The 18,501-nt window shown below is 31.4% G+C and overlaps 1 protein-coding gene across 1 annotated transcript in view; it reads right to left on the bottom strand.

Annotated features, from left to right (window-relative positions):
• Window positions 1-18,501, bottom strand: part of LOC118188782 (U1 small nuclear ribonucleoprotein 70 kDa-like) — a 43,864-nt gene that overhangs the window by 13,248 nt on the left and 12,115 nt on the right. The window contains exons 4-7 of the mRNA XM_035359287.2: window positions 13,087-13,151; window positions 11,669-11,731; window positions 6,238-6,319; window positions 326-427 (exon numbers count right to left, since the gene is read on the bottom strand). Of these exons, the coding sequence (XP_035215178.1) occupies window positions 326-427; window positions 6,238-6,319; window positions 11,669-11,731; window positions 13,087-13,151 (312 nt within the window). The remainder of the gene's footprint in view (window positions 1-325; window positions 428-6,237; window positions 6,320-11,668; window positions 11,732-13,086; window positions 13,152-18,501) is intronic.

Raw genomic sequence — 18,501 nt, 5'->3', positions numbered from 1 at the left:
ATGAAGAATTAACTGTTATTAATTTTGAAGGTATCCCCAGAAAAATCTTTTAAAAATCTTAAGTGCGATTATGAAAATGGCACATTCTCTAAGAGACAGCCATAATCATTACACTAAATTTTACAGAAAACAAATATCCTCATGAAAAAAATTCATGTCAAGTTTTATTGAAGAAATAAATTTTGCCATTTTTGAGCTAAAATTATATATGTTTTTATTTAGATTTCGTCTACCATAAAAACCACAGAGAAAATCAAATTTCAAATGACTTTCCAAAATCCTCTTCGTAAGTACACAAATACATTTAAAGCACAAACATACATACCTAATCTCCTCGGTAACCAGCCTTTTACAGTTCTTCCTCTTTCCACATCAACAAGGACTCGTCTTCCATCAATTTTTTTGCCATCAGCATGTTTGTAAGCAGCTATCAGAGGGGGGGAAATGCACCAAAGAAGAGATGACAAACTTTGAAAACTATACTGTCAAATCAAGAAACCAAAGAGGTTTCCAAAATACTTACCTAATATATATACTTACATTTTTGATGATATAACTAATTTACAAATACTATAGTTTGCAAGAAAAATATCATAGTTTTAATGTTTATAATAGTTAAAAATTATAATTAAATTTTATTTTGAAAAATTTATACAAGATTTTCTTTTATACTACAGTAACTAATATTATTAACTACAATTAATGACCTTTGATCATTTAGTTTGATCTATTCAGTAGTACAGAAGAGTGGCCAAATAATATATTATACTAATATAGTAGAAATATTAAAGTTACACTAGATTCTGACAAAAAAAGTAGATGAGTCCCCTACCCTCTCAAAATTTTAGCCTCCTCTATTTAGCAAACTTGTGACAGTTATTTGTTACCTAATATGTATGATTGTGTTAGAATAAACAAGTTAAAAATCTGATGATTCAACTATATATTGGCATGAATTATCAGTTTCAACTTGAGCATTTTCAGCACTAGGAGAGTGGTGTTCTGAAAATACAAAACATATATGACCCTTTATATTTAAAAAAAAAAGTTTATTATACTTAAGTAAATTATGCAGTGGAACCTCGAGATAAGGGATTCATTCGTTCATTGAACTCGTATAGCAAATTTCTCGTATCTAGAAATAAACTTCCCCATTGAAAATAATGGAAATCCAGTTAATCCGTTCCACACCACACCAAAATATCAACATAGAAATCAGTTTTCCTAAAAAAATAACACCAGTAAATAATACTTGGCGTTTTTCGGAGAAGTTCCAAGTACAGATTCTTAGTCTTAGCGCATATGATAGCTTCAGACACCGAATCGCCTTTTAACTGCTTCTTGTTAATCCACACCAACAACAGCTTTTCAACATATTCTAGGAGTTTTGAACAGTGCTTGGAAGTAATGGTAACTCGTAACATATTGTTGAACGCTTATGTTTATTTATTACTTCTTTCTTAATTTCAATGGAGACGGCTTTTCTTTTTTTCATTGCAGACTATCGGAGGCAACAGTCTTCTTGGGAGGCATCGTGAAATAATTCTTTTCACATTAAAAGTAAAAAACAATTAACTACAAGCATACAAACACGTATATCAAAGAAAACCGAGTGATCTGACGATGGGATTTACCGAGTCGAGCCAGATCAGGAAACGTGCTACGCCTGGCTCGTTACTCGAGTCGATGCTCGTATTTAGAGACGACGTTTTTGCTCATGCTTTCCTTGCATCTCGAATTTCTTGTATATAGAGGTGCTCGTATCTCGAGGTTCCAATGTACACAAAAAATTCTGTACTTTTTATGTGAAAATTTGCAGATATTAAGAAATGCATTTGTTTACCTTGATCATTTTTTAATGTATATTTTCAAACAAAGTTCAATAATTCTTAAACAGAGAGCATTTGCTATACTGATGGTGACTGGTGAATCATAATGCATAGAACAGAATTAGTTAATAACTTAACTGTTTCTTTCTCATTGAATTTTACATGTAAAGGTGCACAGCTTTCTTTCATTTATTAAAATCCTAATGAAACTTTCTGATAAATAGGGTATTTTGCTCTGCAGGGACAATATAAAAAAAAATTAATTTTATACTTCTAAAATGGCTCCAATGCTGAAAATTTCTAACAAAACTCTAGCTTATTTCGAGAAGTTTTATAATTGGAGATTTATGCTCAGAAAAAAAATAAGGAAATAAAGCATGTAGCCATCTTTCAGACAGACTCTCGAATATACATAAATATTTACTCCACAATTATTTGTCCTAATATTTATAACAACATACACACATACACATGTGTGCAGCTTGAAATATGTTCAAACCTTAAAGTTTCAGAGAAAGAATAAACTAGCAGGGAAATTATGATCAAGAAAATGCATCATTTATAGGCAGAGAGCCGAATTCTCAGACATTTAATGGGTTAACAAAAGATTTAAATAAAAGTAAAAATAGCTATCACTTTCCTATACTACATATAATGAAGACAGTGTAGAATACTTGAATTTCATAAGAATATAAAAGAAATCAGAACAACGTTAAATTCAAAAATTTGGATCACACATTTGCATGGTTATTTGATGAAGGCAGCTTTTTAAAAAAAAAAAAAAAAAAAAAAGAGAAAGAGAGAGAAGATGCAGTGGTAATATAATTTTGTACAGCTATTGTAGGATTTTCATCAGTTTCATAGATAAGAGAGTTTGTCTTATGTTTCTATTTATTTAATTATGTAAGTATGTGCAGTATTTTTTTGTATATGTAAAAAGGTATCCCCCAAAAAGCAATATCATATTAACCTGAATATAAGATGCTTTTTTCTTAAAAGTACCCTTTTGAATTCCAAACTTTCTTACATACGCAGCCTAACCTATAAATTATACGTTGAGATGACATCACTAATTCTTAAACTCGGAAGTTCTATAGAAACTTACTGTACAACTGTATTTCCTCTTAATGGATGAAAAGCAAGAATGGATTTAAGATACCCTCATATTTGATTAGGGAAAAAACATACTTCCACTCTGCAATTAGGGAGACTTGAGGTATTTTGGGATGATAATTTAAAAAATATCGTTTAAAGCAAGCCCGGCCCTTTCAAAAAAAAATTTTAATTGTAAGTTTGCTATACACAGGAAATCATCTTAAATTTAAGATGATATAATACATTCTAATATTTTAAATACCTAAAAAATTTCATCCAACTTATAATTTGGCTCTATATTCTAAATATAAATTTTAGAATTTTGTTAATTTTAGCGACAGGCTATTTTTTCCTAATGTTGTTTAGAAATGCTAAAACTTTGTCTTAATAAAATACACCGCCTATAACTATATCAAATGCCCCACTTATGTTTTCAACAGCTATTAGCCAATAAAATTAATTCTGATGACTGAAAGCTAACAGTTAAAAACTTACCTAACTTACCCATGTAAAACGAAGTAAAAAGAACTGAAGAATCTTCTGGAACTTCAATTAATTCTTCCTATTATTGAATCCCTCTTGAAATTTATCTTCAAAGACATCTTTTAAACCTCTTATATTATAAATACTTTACCCAAGAGGTTTTTCTTTAAAAATTTTCAAACACTCCCTAATTTCTTACCAAATTTCAAGATCCAATTTTGAAGTTTCAAACATTTTTTAACAATTTATAATAAGAAAATTCGCCTAAACAGTTTGACTTAATGCATATATATGTTTAAAAATTTTTAGAAGTAATAAAAATTGAAATAAACACAAAAGAAAACATGAAAAATATAGTTCATGCATTTAAAAATTACTTAAAATGTTTTGAAACAAAATGCTCATTCAAACTATATAATCTTATATCCCATGGAATTCTAAATGATAAAATTATTAATTATATATAAAAACCACTGTACATTTTGCATATCCCCTTTTCAATATTATTACACTACCAAAAGTTCACTTTATTTATTACTGTTATTTAGAATTTAACCATTTTACAGCTGAATTTAGATACATCTGTAGTTGTGCAATTTGAATAAAACTTTCTTTAATAATTAGTTAGTTGTATCCCCCCTTAAGTATCTATTAGTTAGTGAATCTGCCCTTAAGTAGATGAAAAATTTTGGACAATGAAAGTATGGGGAAGAAAATTAGAGGGATGGAACTTTGAATACGCATTATTGACCTATCCATATTTATTCCCAAATGCAAATTACCAAACTGCACTTTAAATATGATAATGTATGGTTACTTAATATGAAAGAATATGATATCAACTGCCATTTGTGCATATAAATCAACTTAAAAAGGGAAAAAAAAAAAAAAAAAAAAATGTATGTTGCTACTATTCAAACCATGTTTTCTTATGCATGGCAATGAGTTGAAGTACTGATATATAGCAAGAAGCAGTTACGATATGAATTCTATTATGTTTAGTAGCCATTAATTCAATTTTAGTCATGAATGCAAGAGAATACAAATGGATTAAAAAAAAATTTTGATTTCAAATGTTAAAACTGGATGTTAAATGCATTAACTTTTAATTTTTATATTGTATATTAAATGATCAGTGCAATAAATAATATTACAATTAATTACAGATAAAAAATAATTTTATGATGTTCGCATTATCAGTGTAGAGATAATTTAACTGAGCATTGCAAACCTTTAAATAATGAGAAAATGAATTTCTGATGCTTAGTTTTTTCCCCCTCTCAATATAATGTCAATACAATACATTCTAAAAATCACTTATGAAGAGACATCAATTCAAATAATAACTTTTTATGAAGTATGTATTATATATATAAATTATATTATTATTTTGTAAATAAAAAACTACATATAATAAATAATTACATAAAAAGTATTTTCTAATCTATAATTCAAACTAATCTTTTATAACTGAAAAAATGCAATTACTTAAAGAAATACACTACAACAATTTTCTCTTATATAACTAGTAGTCTATTATATATAAATTCTGATATAATAATTACCTTAAAATAAAATAATAAAAATTCTAAGCTCTTAGTTCTATAACTCTATGCAAATAAATATATAACTAAACATTACATTATAAACAAATAAATTGAAATGTGTACTTTCACTCTAATACAAAGAAAAGTCTTAGTTATTATTCACATGTTAATAAAGCTAAATGCTACACCAACATTAAAAGTGTTTCACTTCTAAAAGCAATACACAGCAAGATATTTTTGACTTTAGCATTAAAAATTTTGTATGTGTAGTAATAGCATTAAAATTTAGGTAAATATACATTATACATCAAAAGTTTCATGCAAAGATAATTTTTGAACAGTTATTAATAATCCATATTTTTAAGTACCCCCACTTCATGCATGAACATTTTTAAAATATTCACTTTCAGGAAGAAAAGCTTTAATCTGCATAATTAATAATCGCATTATTCAATCCGTCAAAAATAGTTTACTATATAAAGGCTGCTTACCTCAGCACATAAAAATTCTTATTATCAGGCAAAGCCAAAGTTACCCAACCCTAGGTCGAATCGACCAACAGCCAAATCTCTGGCAGCTTTTCTGTATGGTAAAAAACAAATTATAAATGTTCTTACCAAACCAGCTTACCATACACATACAAACCAAAGTTTTCCTTAGAATTTTAAGGCAAGTTGCAATATTGGTATCAAGATGCAAGGTAGTGGGCACCAGCCATATTTGGAGGGCTGTTATGGAATATAAGACAAAGCGATTGTTAATGTATTCCTAAAATAACGAGCACCACATCACAATATAACTAGCTACATACGTGAAACATGTGGAACAATAAGAAAAAGAACATATTACACTGCATATGACTCTTTCAAAATGAGACAAACAATATACTGCCATTTAAATCATTTTGTTCTGATTACAATTATGTAAGAATTACCAAATTCAAAAGTTTAAACACAATACAGTTTGTCACATTTTCTGAAAAAAGCCACCCAGTATGATGGATTCTGAATTTGACCACATTTTTCAGGTTCGTAGCCAGTCAGAATTCGCTATAATTGTGTTTAAAATTACTTTTTACTATGTACCCACCTTTCCTCGCACATGACGAAATACGTTTACCTACCTATAACGGAAAAGAAATTTGAAATGAAGAGGGAGGTGTTTTGTAATTTTTAACTGGAATACTTATCTCCATTGCATTTTCAGTACTTTTTTTTAAAGATTATTAATAAAAATTAAAAGGGAAAAAGATAAAATGCCAATGCAATACGTTTGATACTTACAATGCATGTCCCTCTCACGTTCATACTCAATGAATGCATATCCTCTTGGTTTCCCTGTATTTTTATCATGAACAATTACAATCTGCAAAAAACAATAATATAAATATGTTACAAAGGAGGAAAAAACATCTTGTATAAAATAATTACATAGCTCAAATAATTTAGTGCCCCCCAATAAAACTTGATGCAAAAAAAAACTGCAAAGAAAATCAAAGCTTATGTTTCCTAATGTTCTGTGGGGATATAAAAGAAGATTTTATATCATGAGACTAAAATGACAAAACAGGCATTTTTTGCAGTATATTTTAAGCTTCAGAATTCAAAAAACATGCTCTACACACAGTTTTGTGAAAATATGAATGGCCATCTCTTTTCTAAGCTGTTCAATGGAACCCCTTTTCTCAATATGTGAAGTTTTTAAAGCCACAACAGTACGAGGAAAAAGTAAATTCCTTTTTCAACTGCATGAAATGGCAGCATAATGGACCAGTCAATGTGAGATATCGGGTTTTAACGAAAGTTTCCTTTTGCCACCACAAATATTGTCAGTTCCTGTTGGCATGTTAGCATATTTAATCATATTTTGTCAAAACGATTTTTCGCATTTGGGAAAAAAAAAAAAAAAAAAAAAAAAAAAAACGCTTTACAACACTTGGCATTTGAAAGAAAAAAATTTGCTTTAGGACACTCTATTGTGAAAAAATAATGTTATCATTAAGTACAAGGTGTCTGATATGGAACTAACACGGTACCAGATTAGAACCATCATTTACTTCCAGTTCTGTTGCAAAAAGTCAACTACAGAATGCCATCAAACCATGTATACAGTTTTAGGTACTAATGTTGTATCATAAGATACTGTGTTTAGTATCAAAAGTTCAAAAACAAGGACTCATTATGACACTGAAGAAGAAGAGCGCTTTAGCCGGCCTACTGATGTTGAGGCCCACCTACAAGAACTTGTGGAAGAAGATCAGTATGCAACCACTTGAGAGCTTGCTAAGGAATTAGATGTTGGTGCCATGTCCATTAGTCATGCTTTGCATTGCATAAACATGACGTACAAGCTCAACTACTGGGTGCTACATGAGCTGATTCAAAGCAGATAAGGACAGACATGTTCAGGTCTGCACTAAACTGCTCAAATATCAACGCATGGACAAAATTCTGTACCAGATTCGTCACTTGTGATGAAAAGTGGATTTACTTCAACAACACAAGCCGAAAAGGGGTTGGTCTGCGCCCAGCGAGCTAGTTGGCAGTGTCGCAAAGTGCAAATTTGACTAACAAAAAGATCATGCTTTATCCAGCGGGATTGCCACAATATTATCCACAAAGAGCATATGGAAAACGGTTAAAACCTTAACAGTAAGGTCTGCAGCGAGACGGTAGTCCATGTTGATGCTGCTCCAGGACAAGAAGATAAAGTACCATTAAGATGATGCAAGATCACATGTCTGCATTCACGGGTTGGCCTCTTTACAGACTCAAATGGGATCTTTTGCCACACCCACCATACAGCCCCAACATCGCTCGTTTGGACATTTTCATACCTGCAGCTACATCTTGCTGGTGCTATCATCTATTCTGCGCAGAACGTCCGAAATGAAGTTGATTTGTTTTTGAATCGCAGCCACCAAGTTTATTGTCTGAAGGCTTTGAAAAACTATAAGAACGCTGGCAGAAAATCATAGATTTGGGTGGTTATTACTACCCGCACTAAAGATACTGCTTTATTTATTTATTTTTGGCTGACTTTATTAAGAAAATTTTTTTGGCGAAAAACTTTTATTACAACCAGGTATTATCTCCGTGAAAATCTTCCTTAAAAGAACAGTGAATGAGTTTCAAAGCATAACATTCAGGGTGGCCACCTTAAAATTCTGTTTAAATAACTGATTTAAAAAAAAAAATATTTGGAGACAAGAAAAGAAGAAAAATAACTTTATTGCTTCTCTTTCTCAGGATTTAAATAATACATCATAGTTTCTAATTCAGATACCATTGGTGGTGAACCTTTTTGGGCCTGCGTGCCCAAAATGGAATGGTCACGTGCCATTCTGTTTAATATATTAAATTAGAATTATTCATAAATTACCTCAAAATGCTTAGATCTGAAAACTGAAATCTATTTAACAATGAAAGTAATGAAACTCACCGGCAGTCTGCAATAAATCTGAATTTGTTTAACAAACATTAGCTGCTTTGGTATATTCTTTGCCATTTAACAAGCAATATGACTGGCTGAAACAATTGAAAGAACATAAATTGGGTCAATAAATATGTATATAATTTCTACGGCATTATATGAAAATCTTATATCTAGGCTTAGGCTCTATGCCAGTGGCATTATGCGATAAGTAAGCGAAAAGTACAAGAACAGACTAAAACATTTATTTAAATTACAAACTATCATTTTATTGAGATTATTGATTAAGGAAGTAACATTTTAGTCGTCGGCCGGCTGATAAGTCTCTGTGTGCTGACTGTGGCATGTGTGCCATAGGGGCGCCATCATTGCTATAGATAGCCACTGCCAACTCTGATACTATAGACAAGAAACGGACCTGAGGACAGATGCCTATCAATATATATCAGGTATAACAATGTGCCATATTTTACTTTAAAAATTAAAATCTAAAAATCTGAAAGTTTTCAGACTTTATATATTATGCCCAAAGGTACCTTTTTTAAAAAACATTTTGTCTGTTACCTTTATTTATTAAATACTGTGTACTTGCACTTAAACCATAAAATTAAATTCAACAACAATATCACAAAATAATTTTAAAATGAGCATATGTTTAGAATTTCCGATACACAGTCTCATGCAAAATCCTCCCATAGTGTTGCCATTGCTGGCTTTGAAGTCACTGAGTTTATTAATCAAAAACAAAATATGAAATTGATAATAAAACAAATTTCGAATTCCAAACTAGGGCTGCCAGATGCCCATATTCGGCAGAAGATTACGTTATTCAAAATTTGATGGCTGTAGGTACCGTTGTTTTAGCACAATGCGAAAAACATACGTACATTCATGCCGATTCTTCATTATTTAATTTTAGTATATATAACATAGGGTGATATTTGGTGGCAACAATTTGAAAAGTGAATCAACATTTATAGTGAACCAATGCAAAATGCCAAAACAAAAGTAATAAACAAAGTGCACACTTCTTAATGACATTATAAGCATATACACTACAGTCAACTCCTGATTAACTGGGCCTTCTCCAAATGAAAAGTTAAATATGTTTATTGTAGAGCAATGGGGAAAAAAAAAAAAAAAAAAAAAAAAAAAAAAAAAAACAGAATAAAGCAAATTTTGCATAGGAAGTGCATGGGATAACAGCAGGGACAGCAAATGATGCCATATTATTTAGGAATTGCCTGACAAATTTAGTATACTGTAATATATCTGCTACTAAGAAAATAAGAAAAGTACTGTTTATAGGGGAACTTTATTCATATATTACTTAAAAACATTTTCAGACAGAATTTTTTTTAAAGGAAACATACAAACGAAATACAGTACAAAGTCTGAAATTTGGACTCGTCTGGACTACGGCGATTCTGCATTTGGGATTTTTCCGGATATTAGATCATCAGTTTAAATCTAGTAAGATGGCATGCAGAAATTATAAAATTAAAAATATAAAATCATTATTTATGAAATAATGAAGTATTTATGATCTAAAAAGTAGCAAAATTTACCCCCCCCCCCAAAAAAAAAAGAAAGAAAGAGAAAAGAAAGGAGAGAGAGAGAGAGGTTTAATATTTATTTGCTTACTTTATTAAACATTTCTTTCAATGTAAGTTGTGGAAGTTGCTTCATTTTTTGTGCTAATACTTTTTCTTTAATTCTGTAGACAAACATAATCTCTTGTTGAGTTACATTGTATAAGTCCTGTAGCTGTTATTTCAAGAATTCCGACTAACTTATCAATCAAAATTTTCTCGTTATCAGTAACTTCTCTGTCGGTAGCGGTATTTTCTGGATTTAGAGCCATACTGCAGATTTCGCCATTCATTAATTGGTTGATAATTGAGAAGCATTGTAATCACAATAAAAAACTTCTTTTATATCATCTTCATTTATTACCGCTTCTCCACATTTCTTTACAAAATCCGTTAATTGGAAAATTTAACCTTTGTTTTGTGATATCCGAAAACCTTTAAAATTAGCGGCTATCATCATGAAATTTAGCTAATCTTCACTATACATATTTGGCTATGCATCATGTGCTTGGCGACTAACTACAAGTTGTTCTGTTAAATTTTATCTTGCTTCTATTGCTCACTGAGACAATTAAGCCTGAATTATATTAGTTTAGTTATTTATTATATTTATGTCTATTTTTTGCACATGCTTAATGCTTATCAGAGTTCTGAATAAATAAATTCGCACCATATACTTAAGCCTTATTGAGGGCCGGCGCTAGATATCTTACCACCTGATGCAGTCTCTGAGGGTTCTAAATTCTGCGACTCGATCCGGCTATATGAGCCTTGGCACTGGTTCTGGATTTATGTGAATAACAAATCAGTTATTCTTAATTCAAATAGCCCTAAATTTAATCTTTATTTAATCTAAATTTTTAGCATATGGAAAGAAATTTTTGGTAAAATTTTCCCTGTCAACATTTTTTAGCGCATTTATCTTAAAAAATCTGTAATCATCGCCAAGCGTAACATCAACATAAAAGGTTACCACACTCCTTTATTATTCAATTACTAACATTAAAAAAAAAAAAAAAAAAAATTGTTAAGGCTTTGCTACATTACTCAATTTGTCATGTTTTGATAAACATGCGGTGATGAAAGGAAAGTATAATAAATAATGATTTGCCAAGTTGGTGTCAGATCAACGATGTATCTATGTGGAATGTTTTGATTCGAGATGTATGCCAAGCAGATAACGCAGCAACGGAGCCAAATTGCTGATCGTACAAATTTATGCTAAAGTGATTGTTTCTTCAATAACAATGTACTATTTTATTTAGTGTCAAAGTGATATTAAGAATCGGGACTCTCCAGGTGTTTTATTATGCGCAGAGGGCATTTGATTACACATCAAATGAACGCGCATGCGTTAAAGCCTATGAGAAAACGTTGTTGGCGGTTTTGAGATCCGGATTTTAGATCATTCCGGATAATGGATGTCCAGATTTCAGACTTTGTACTGTAGTTGTTTTCTGTTAGCATTCAGGAAACATACTACAGCTATGCAGATGAATATCTGCCTGTTCACCTCTCAATAAATATTAGACTTTTATTATTTAACCATTAGCTAGTTCTATAAAAAAAAAAAAACACACACACACACAAAAAGGGGGAAAAAAAAGATAGCATAATGAACTACAAATAAGTAATTTAACAGCAGGAAAAAAAAAAAAAAAATTTTTTTTGAGACATTTAAGCACAGTACCTTTTTTATATGTCCATAAATTTCAAATTCTCTTCTAAGTTTTGATTCAGAAGTGTCATAATTCTATAAAATTAATTAAAATCATATATTATTTAGATAAATAACATCTGGCATAAATAAAGGAGTATTCTACTTAATTAAATCATCTATTTCCCATGTTAATAAAAAATGTCCATCTTATTAAATTGTACCAATTAATACAAAATGCTCAACTTACTAAAAATATTCTAATATTTAAATGAAAATTTGATAGTTTGAATAAGACTTCACTTGACATAAATTATAAAAAAAGCAATTCCAACTGAACACAATGAAAGAAAATTTTTTAGAATAAAATGCAACATAAATAAATATTAAAAATAGAAACAAACTAATTTAATTACATTAATAGTCCTACAAAACTGAGAGCATTTTGAGGTGAAATGTGCACTTTGTCAGCCAGAATTTGAACAGTATGATGCTCCTTTTGCTTTTGGAATGGATTCTTCTTCAGCTGATAAAATGGTCATGCCAACTATGAAAGTTCCTAATTTTACAAATATTATAAAGTGGTAAAAGCAAGTGACACCATTTGGATTATGACGAACTGGATAGGTCATCTGTGAAAGCTCCCAATTTTAAGAAAATTTTTATTTACAGTAACTACTAGTTTGCTTAGCTTGATTTTTTTAATGATATAAGGCAATTAATCTCTAAGATGTGCTTAAAATCTTATTTATTTGTATACATTTCAGCTGCTTAGTTCTTGAAACTGTTTTATTTTCTTTACTTATGTAGCGCAATCACCATAGCAAAAGTAGCAAAAATGTTCAGAATATTCCATTCATGCACAAACATTTATTAAATTTCTATAAAAATGATTACCATTTTTATGCATTCTTTTTATAGTAATTCAAGCTACAATGGTTTTTATATATAAACCATATTTTTGTCTTAAATTACCATTTAAAATATGTATTTGTGAAATCAGTTTGCAGTAAAAGGAACTGCAACAACATTCCTACAGAAATATAGTTTTTTTGCCACAGACAGAAGAGAGGATTTGAAGAGGATGACAATTGCTTTCAACTCTATTTTTAAAGCATTGACCAAGAATTTTCTACCAAAATAAAAGAAACAAAAACTACTTGTAAGTAGGTTTACTGATTAATTTTCGAGACAAATAATTAAAATGTAACATAAGTATGTAATCCATCCCCCCTTTATCTATATATTTGCAATTTGTAAGTCATTCCTTTTTTCCTGTAAAATTCACCCAACTATGCCAAAGTGGTTGCACTACTAAGTAACATCTTTTACTTTGATAACAAAAGCTAAGACTAAAACACACATATATAAAAGACATTTAATAAGGAGAGAATGCATAAACTGAATAAAGAGCTGTAATTATGATAAATAGTCATAAAATATTAACTTACTACTCGAGCAACAAATAATGTTTTGTAAGGATCAGTTGTAGCAGCAGGATTACCAGCAGGGCTCCCTTTCAAAAAAAAAAAAAAAAAAAAAAAAAAAAGAGAGAAGAGCACAAATTAATAGCTGGGTAAAAATTTAAATAGTGAAGCAAATCACATCAACACATAAATATGTAAAAATTTGTGACAACACACATATATGTTCTTAAGTTGACTTTCTTTAGTCAATTATCACCCAATTCAATTCTTTTTTTCACACTAAACTTTCTTGAAAGTTATTTGAATTTCACATTTTTCCTATCCCTGATAAAATGTACAATGTTTAAAACTGGTAAAGGAAATATACTGATGGTATTCTAAATGGTTTTCAACTAATAACAAGGTAGCCATACTTGTGAAAAATCTCAGCATTTTTCAGATTTCTTGTGCATTTCTTTGAAAAGAAGTGCATATTCTGGCCTTCACATTGTAAGATATTTAAACTTGCATATTCTGGCTTCACATTGTAAGATATTTAAACTAACTAATCACTGCGATTTAAGCCCTTAGTGCAACATCTTTCCGTATTCCTCAACAGAATGCAAATTAGGCTTATTTGTAGTTAAACTGAGGATTTTTAATTTTTAGATTACAGCTTCTGGAAGCCATTTTTTGCTGTTACTTACTCTCCTCTACTTAAAATTATATTCTGGCTTCAGCATCTTGATAGCCAATATTCTGAAACATGAGCCGGTAAAAATTCTGAGCGAACTTAATTTAATTCTTCTTCATGTGTAGTCTTCGACTATTACCCGCATTTGAAATTTAACATTCTGTTCGGTTAATTTAAATACCCACAATGTGGCAGAAGCTTGTAGCATAGACTGTGCTGTTCTGCTCAGTTTAAGACTAGATAAAAAGTTATTTTAAACTTCTTTGGTATTTGTGTTTTGCTTAAGATTAAACAATATCTCCCTAACAGTCTAGTAAGGTTTGCATGATTTAAATACAAGGTTCCAGTTATAGTAGAACTTTACAAAATTCATTTATAACTACAATCTGCTTTTAGATATTTAAAGTTGCAGATTAAAAAGCTGATGCAGGAATTTTACATTCCGAATTAACAATGAAATGGGAATTTAAGAAAATTATCATGCTACTACTGCCAGGTAAAAGCAAGAGTTAAGAAAATTCAGTGCTTGAAAAAATATTGTAGCAAAGTATAGATGCTCGTGATACTAATTTTAATGTTTGGAAGAAAGGTTATTCAAGATTTTTTAGTGTTCTAATGTTAAAGACATTTCTAATATTAATGAAAAAAGGGTTTTGGTACTTATGGGTTATATGAAAAACTGGAAGCTATGGAAGATACACATGCATAAAGGGGGGGGGCAATAATGTGCCAATAAATGTCTGTCTCTTTGTTCTTAACAACAGGCACAGTTGTTGAATTATGCTCACTTGTCTGACGTAGTCAGCCAAAGCCCACGGAATTCCTCGTGGCAAGGAGTACTAGAATATGCTTGTCGTTGGCAACCAGCCTTGAGCACCTTTCAGGTGACAGTGAGATTTAGCTCAGTTCCACCCCCAATTTTGATGGACAGTACTCTGGAGGAAAGGGGGGGTGTAAGAGGGTCTCCCACCCATCTGCCTTTCCACCAAACCACATGAGAGGACTTTTGGCTCACTGCATATTTAGAGTGCTACCATGCCGCACCGACACTATACATTTACAAACATCCATGCCTTCTCCGGTATTCAAACGCGGGCCCTACAGCACAGCAGTTAGCAACGTTAACCACTACACCGGTTGGGTGGCTTTGGCATAGTATGAAGCACATAATAAGCCTTTCCTCCTCTTAGCTTCAACATGAAGGATGCATAACCTACTACCCCAATACCTAGCTTTTTAAACAAATGCTTGGCTAAGATAACTACATAAAAAAGCAAACAGCAGTTTGTAACTAAAATAAGGAACCTTACTATTTCCTAAACAGAAAGTCTTTTTCCCTCTTTTTCTTTTGGTTTATTGCAAATAGTTTTGACATTATTTATGATGTGCATTATGAATTTAATCATTAATGCAAAAAAGTGGAAATGATTAATTTTCTTTATACAGCACACTGTGATATAAATCAGGGTTTCTGCTGAAATTCAAATTCTCATTTTCCAAAAAGAATATAATGAACCAGTTATTAAACTAAACATGAGTTAGCACTGATATATAGAACACTGTGATAAGAATCGGGGTTCCTGCTGAAATTCAAATTTCCCTAACCAAATGAGATAATTACTAAACTAAATATTGGTAAATGACTAGTTTATTTGCTATGAAATACACTGAAATACACTTCCCTCCAAAAGTTAAGAAACAGCTTGTTTTTTTTTTTTTTTTTTTGTCTAATTTGAGAATGAAGCAACAGAGAAACTAGAAATTTAGAAGTTATATTCACTAAATAGTTCTGTGAATGTGACATAGAATGATTCTAAAATTCAATACAAACATGAATTACAACAAAAGATTGCACTCTTTGCAGAGAAATCCTGTCTTGGAGAAACAGTACATCAGGAAAAATGTGGTGGTAATTGTCATGACGTGATGACCACGCATGCGCAGTTCAGCCGAATGGCCTGCAACGCCTCTCTCTCATGAGACTTACTAGAGAAGAGTAGTTAGTAGGTAGTAGCGAAGTAACGAAGGAAACGTGTTGTATGTCAGCTTAGATGCAAGATACGAAGTTATACTTGTGTGGTAATCGTTTGTACTTATTATTTTTATTTGTGTGTTAATAAAGTTTTGGGCCGTTAAAATGGCTGTTTTATGTTTATGCAACGCACACAATACGATACGTCTACGGTAGGAAGTAAATACATATCCAGAAGCTACACGCCCAACAAAAAGAAGGATATGACAGTGGTGTCAGAACAGGAGGATATGTCATTCTGCAAAGTTCACGGATAAATGCGTAAGTGAGTCTTCAGAAAGGTAAGAAATTTGTTGAATTTATTTTGTGGTAAAGTGGAATTCAAGGTTACAAAAATGGCTGAAGAGCTAACGAAATCTAAGAAAAAACGGAAAGTTATTCGTTCAGCCATTACTAAAGTAACAAATGCTATTGAATCATTAATTGCAGCCGGTAACCTTGAAGACCTTGAAGAATCACTGGAAAGTTTAAAAGTCAAAGCTATTTCTTTGAGAGCGTTAGACGAAAAAATTAAAACTTTGACTGATGTTAATGACATTGAAACCGAAATCGAAAGTGCCTTGGAATACAAAGAAAAAATTGCGAAATGGAGCTTTAGAGGCACAAAATTATTGAAAGAAAAACGAAATAGCAATAATTCGCTAGTTTCTAATGGTTCTTCTAATGATAGTAACAATTTATCTATTTCTGGTGTCGATAAAAGTTCTGATTATAATGTTAAATTGCCGAAGATTATGATTGATAAATTTTATGGGAATGCTGAAATGTGGCAGACATTTTACAATTCTTTTGATACGGCAATAAATCAAAACGTAAAACTATCTAAAGTAGATAAGTTTAATTACTTGCTTAGCCTGTTAGGCGGTGCAGCTTTAAAAACAATAGAAGGCTTTTCTTTATCTCCAGAAAACTACGACGAAGCTTTTAAAATTCTCAAAGAGAGGTATGTTCGAAAAGATCTCCTTATTAATTCTTACATGCATAAACTTTTAAATTTACGGCCCGTCCGAAGTTCTAATGACATTAATTCTTTGAGGGAATTATATGATACCTGCAACGTACAAGTAAGGTCACTAAATTCGATAGGGGTCAAGACCGAATCGTATGGAAAGTTACTATACCCTTTGTTAATGAAATGCATACCTCAGGATATAACGCTTGAATTTGCTCGTCAAAACGCAGATGAGGAAACTTTTAATGTCGACAACCTCATGAAATTTCTAAAACGGGAAATTGAAAGTCGCGAACGAACTTCATTAAATTTATTTTATTCTAAGAGTCACGCTAATTCTCTTGGAAGGCATTTACAACCAAACGAAAAGTGAAACAACTTCCACACTCGGAATTCATTCAACGCCAATAAATTTGGCGCCAGCTATTTCCCTAATGTAAGCAAAATTGCAGTTGTTCGAACTTTCCCTTGCTTATTTTGCGAAAGCAAAAATCATACGTCGGAAAAATGCGTTATGTCTCCGGAAGAAAGGAAAAAGAGTTTAAGGGCTTCTAATCGATGCTTTCTTTGTTTCGAAAGGAACTGTAGAATAAAAAATTGCCCTTCTCAATTAAAATGTTCAAAATGTAATTCTAAGTATCATAATATATTGTTGCATGAAGATAAGGAAAGGGTTGCTAAAGAAGAAATTAAGAATAATTCTAATGCCATAACTGCAAAGATTTCTTCTAAATATTTTACTGCAAATCAAGAGGTTAAAGAATTAATAGATGACTTGCCAACCGTTAAACTTATATGTGATGGTAAATTAATTAATGCAGTAGCAGATACAGGCACGCAATTAACCGTTATCAAGGCCGACATTGTACCAGAAAAATACCGTACGCCACATGGAAGTGTTATCCTCACGTCAGCTTTCGGGCAAGCTTTAAAAGCTCCTCTCATTAACCTACCTTTAGTAATATATTCTGAAAATGATAAATTTATGTCACCTATTTTTATAACATGTGCAATGGTGGATAAGTTATGTAATGATTTACTCTTGTCATTAAGTGCTTTTAATGAGTTAAGGGGAGATGATAAAAGAAAGTTTAATTTTGAATGTAAAAATGTAAACATTGCTACTGATAGTTTCGGTGAAATGCCTTTTCAGGAAACTGAAAATTTTGATGAAATACTTAACCATGATAGGGAAAACCTAATTAATGAAAAATGTAATGAAACTGTTAAGAAGATAATAGAATGTTGTGCGCTTGTATATGAAGATACAGGTAAGGATGATTCCAAAGGTAGCACGGGACACGATCAATGTGCTTCGGATTCAGAACTGTTTCGAGTGCAACAAATGAATGACCCATCTTTAAAAACATGCTGGCAAAATGTTAAGAACGGAAGTAATAACTTTATTGTTATTGACAACTTTTTGTATCATAAAGATAAAGTTCTAGGAGAAAGAGTTTACCAGTTAGTCGTTCCTAAAGAAAGAAGAAAACAAATTTTGGACTTAGCTCATTCTAGCTTATGGGGAAGCCACCTGCGAACCAAGAAGACAGCTGAACGTTTGAGATATTCGTTCTATTGGCCGGAAATCAAGAAAGATGTAAATGAATACTGCAGTGCTTGTACTTCTTGTCAACTTCAAGCTAAAAAGCGTCCCTTTGATAAAGTTCCCATTACGCCAGTAACACGTTCTAAAGAACCATTCCAGGTAATTAATGTGGATATCCTAGGACCTGTAGAGGTCCTAGGATAATCAATGTACAAGGTGGCCCGAAGCGGTGC

The sequence above is a fragment of the Stegodyphus dumicola genome, chromosome 2 (genome assembly GCF_044657685.1).
Source record: "Stegodyphus dumicola isolate Sdum_Otavi_A_Nest chromosome 2, ASM4465768v1".
In the NCBI taxonomy this organism is placed as follows: domain Eukaryota; kingdom Metazoa; phylum Arthropoda; class Arachnida; order Araneae; family Eresidae; genus Stegodyphus; species Stegodyphus dumicola.
This window is presented reverse-complemented; position numbering and strand designations above follow the sequence as displayed.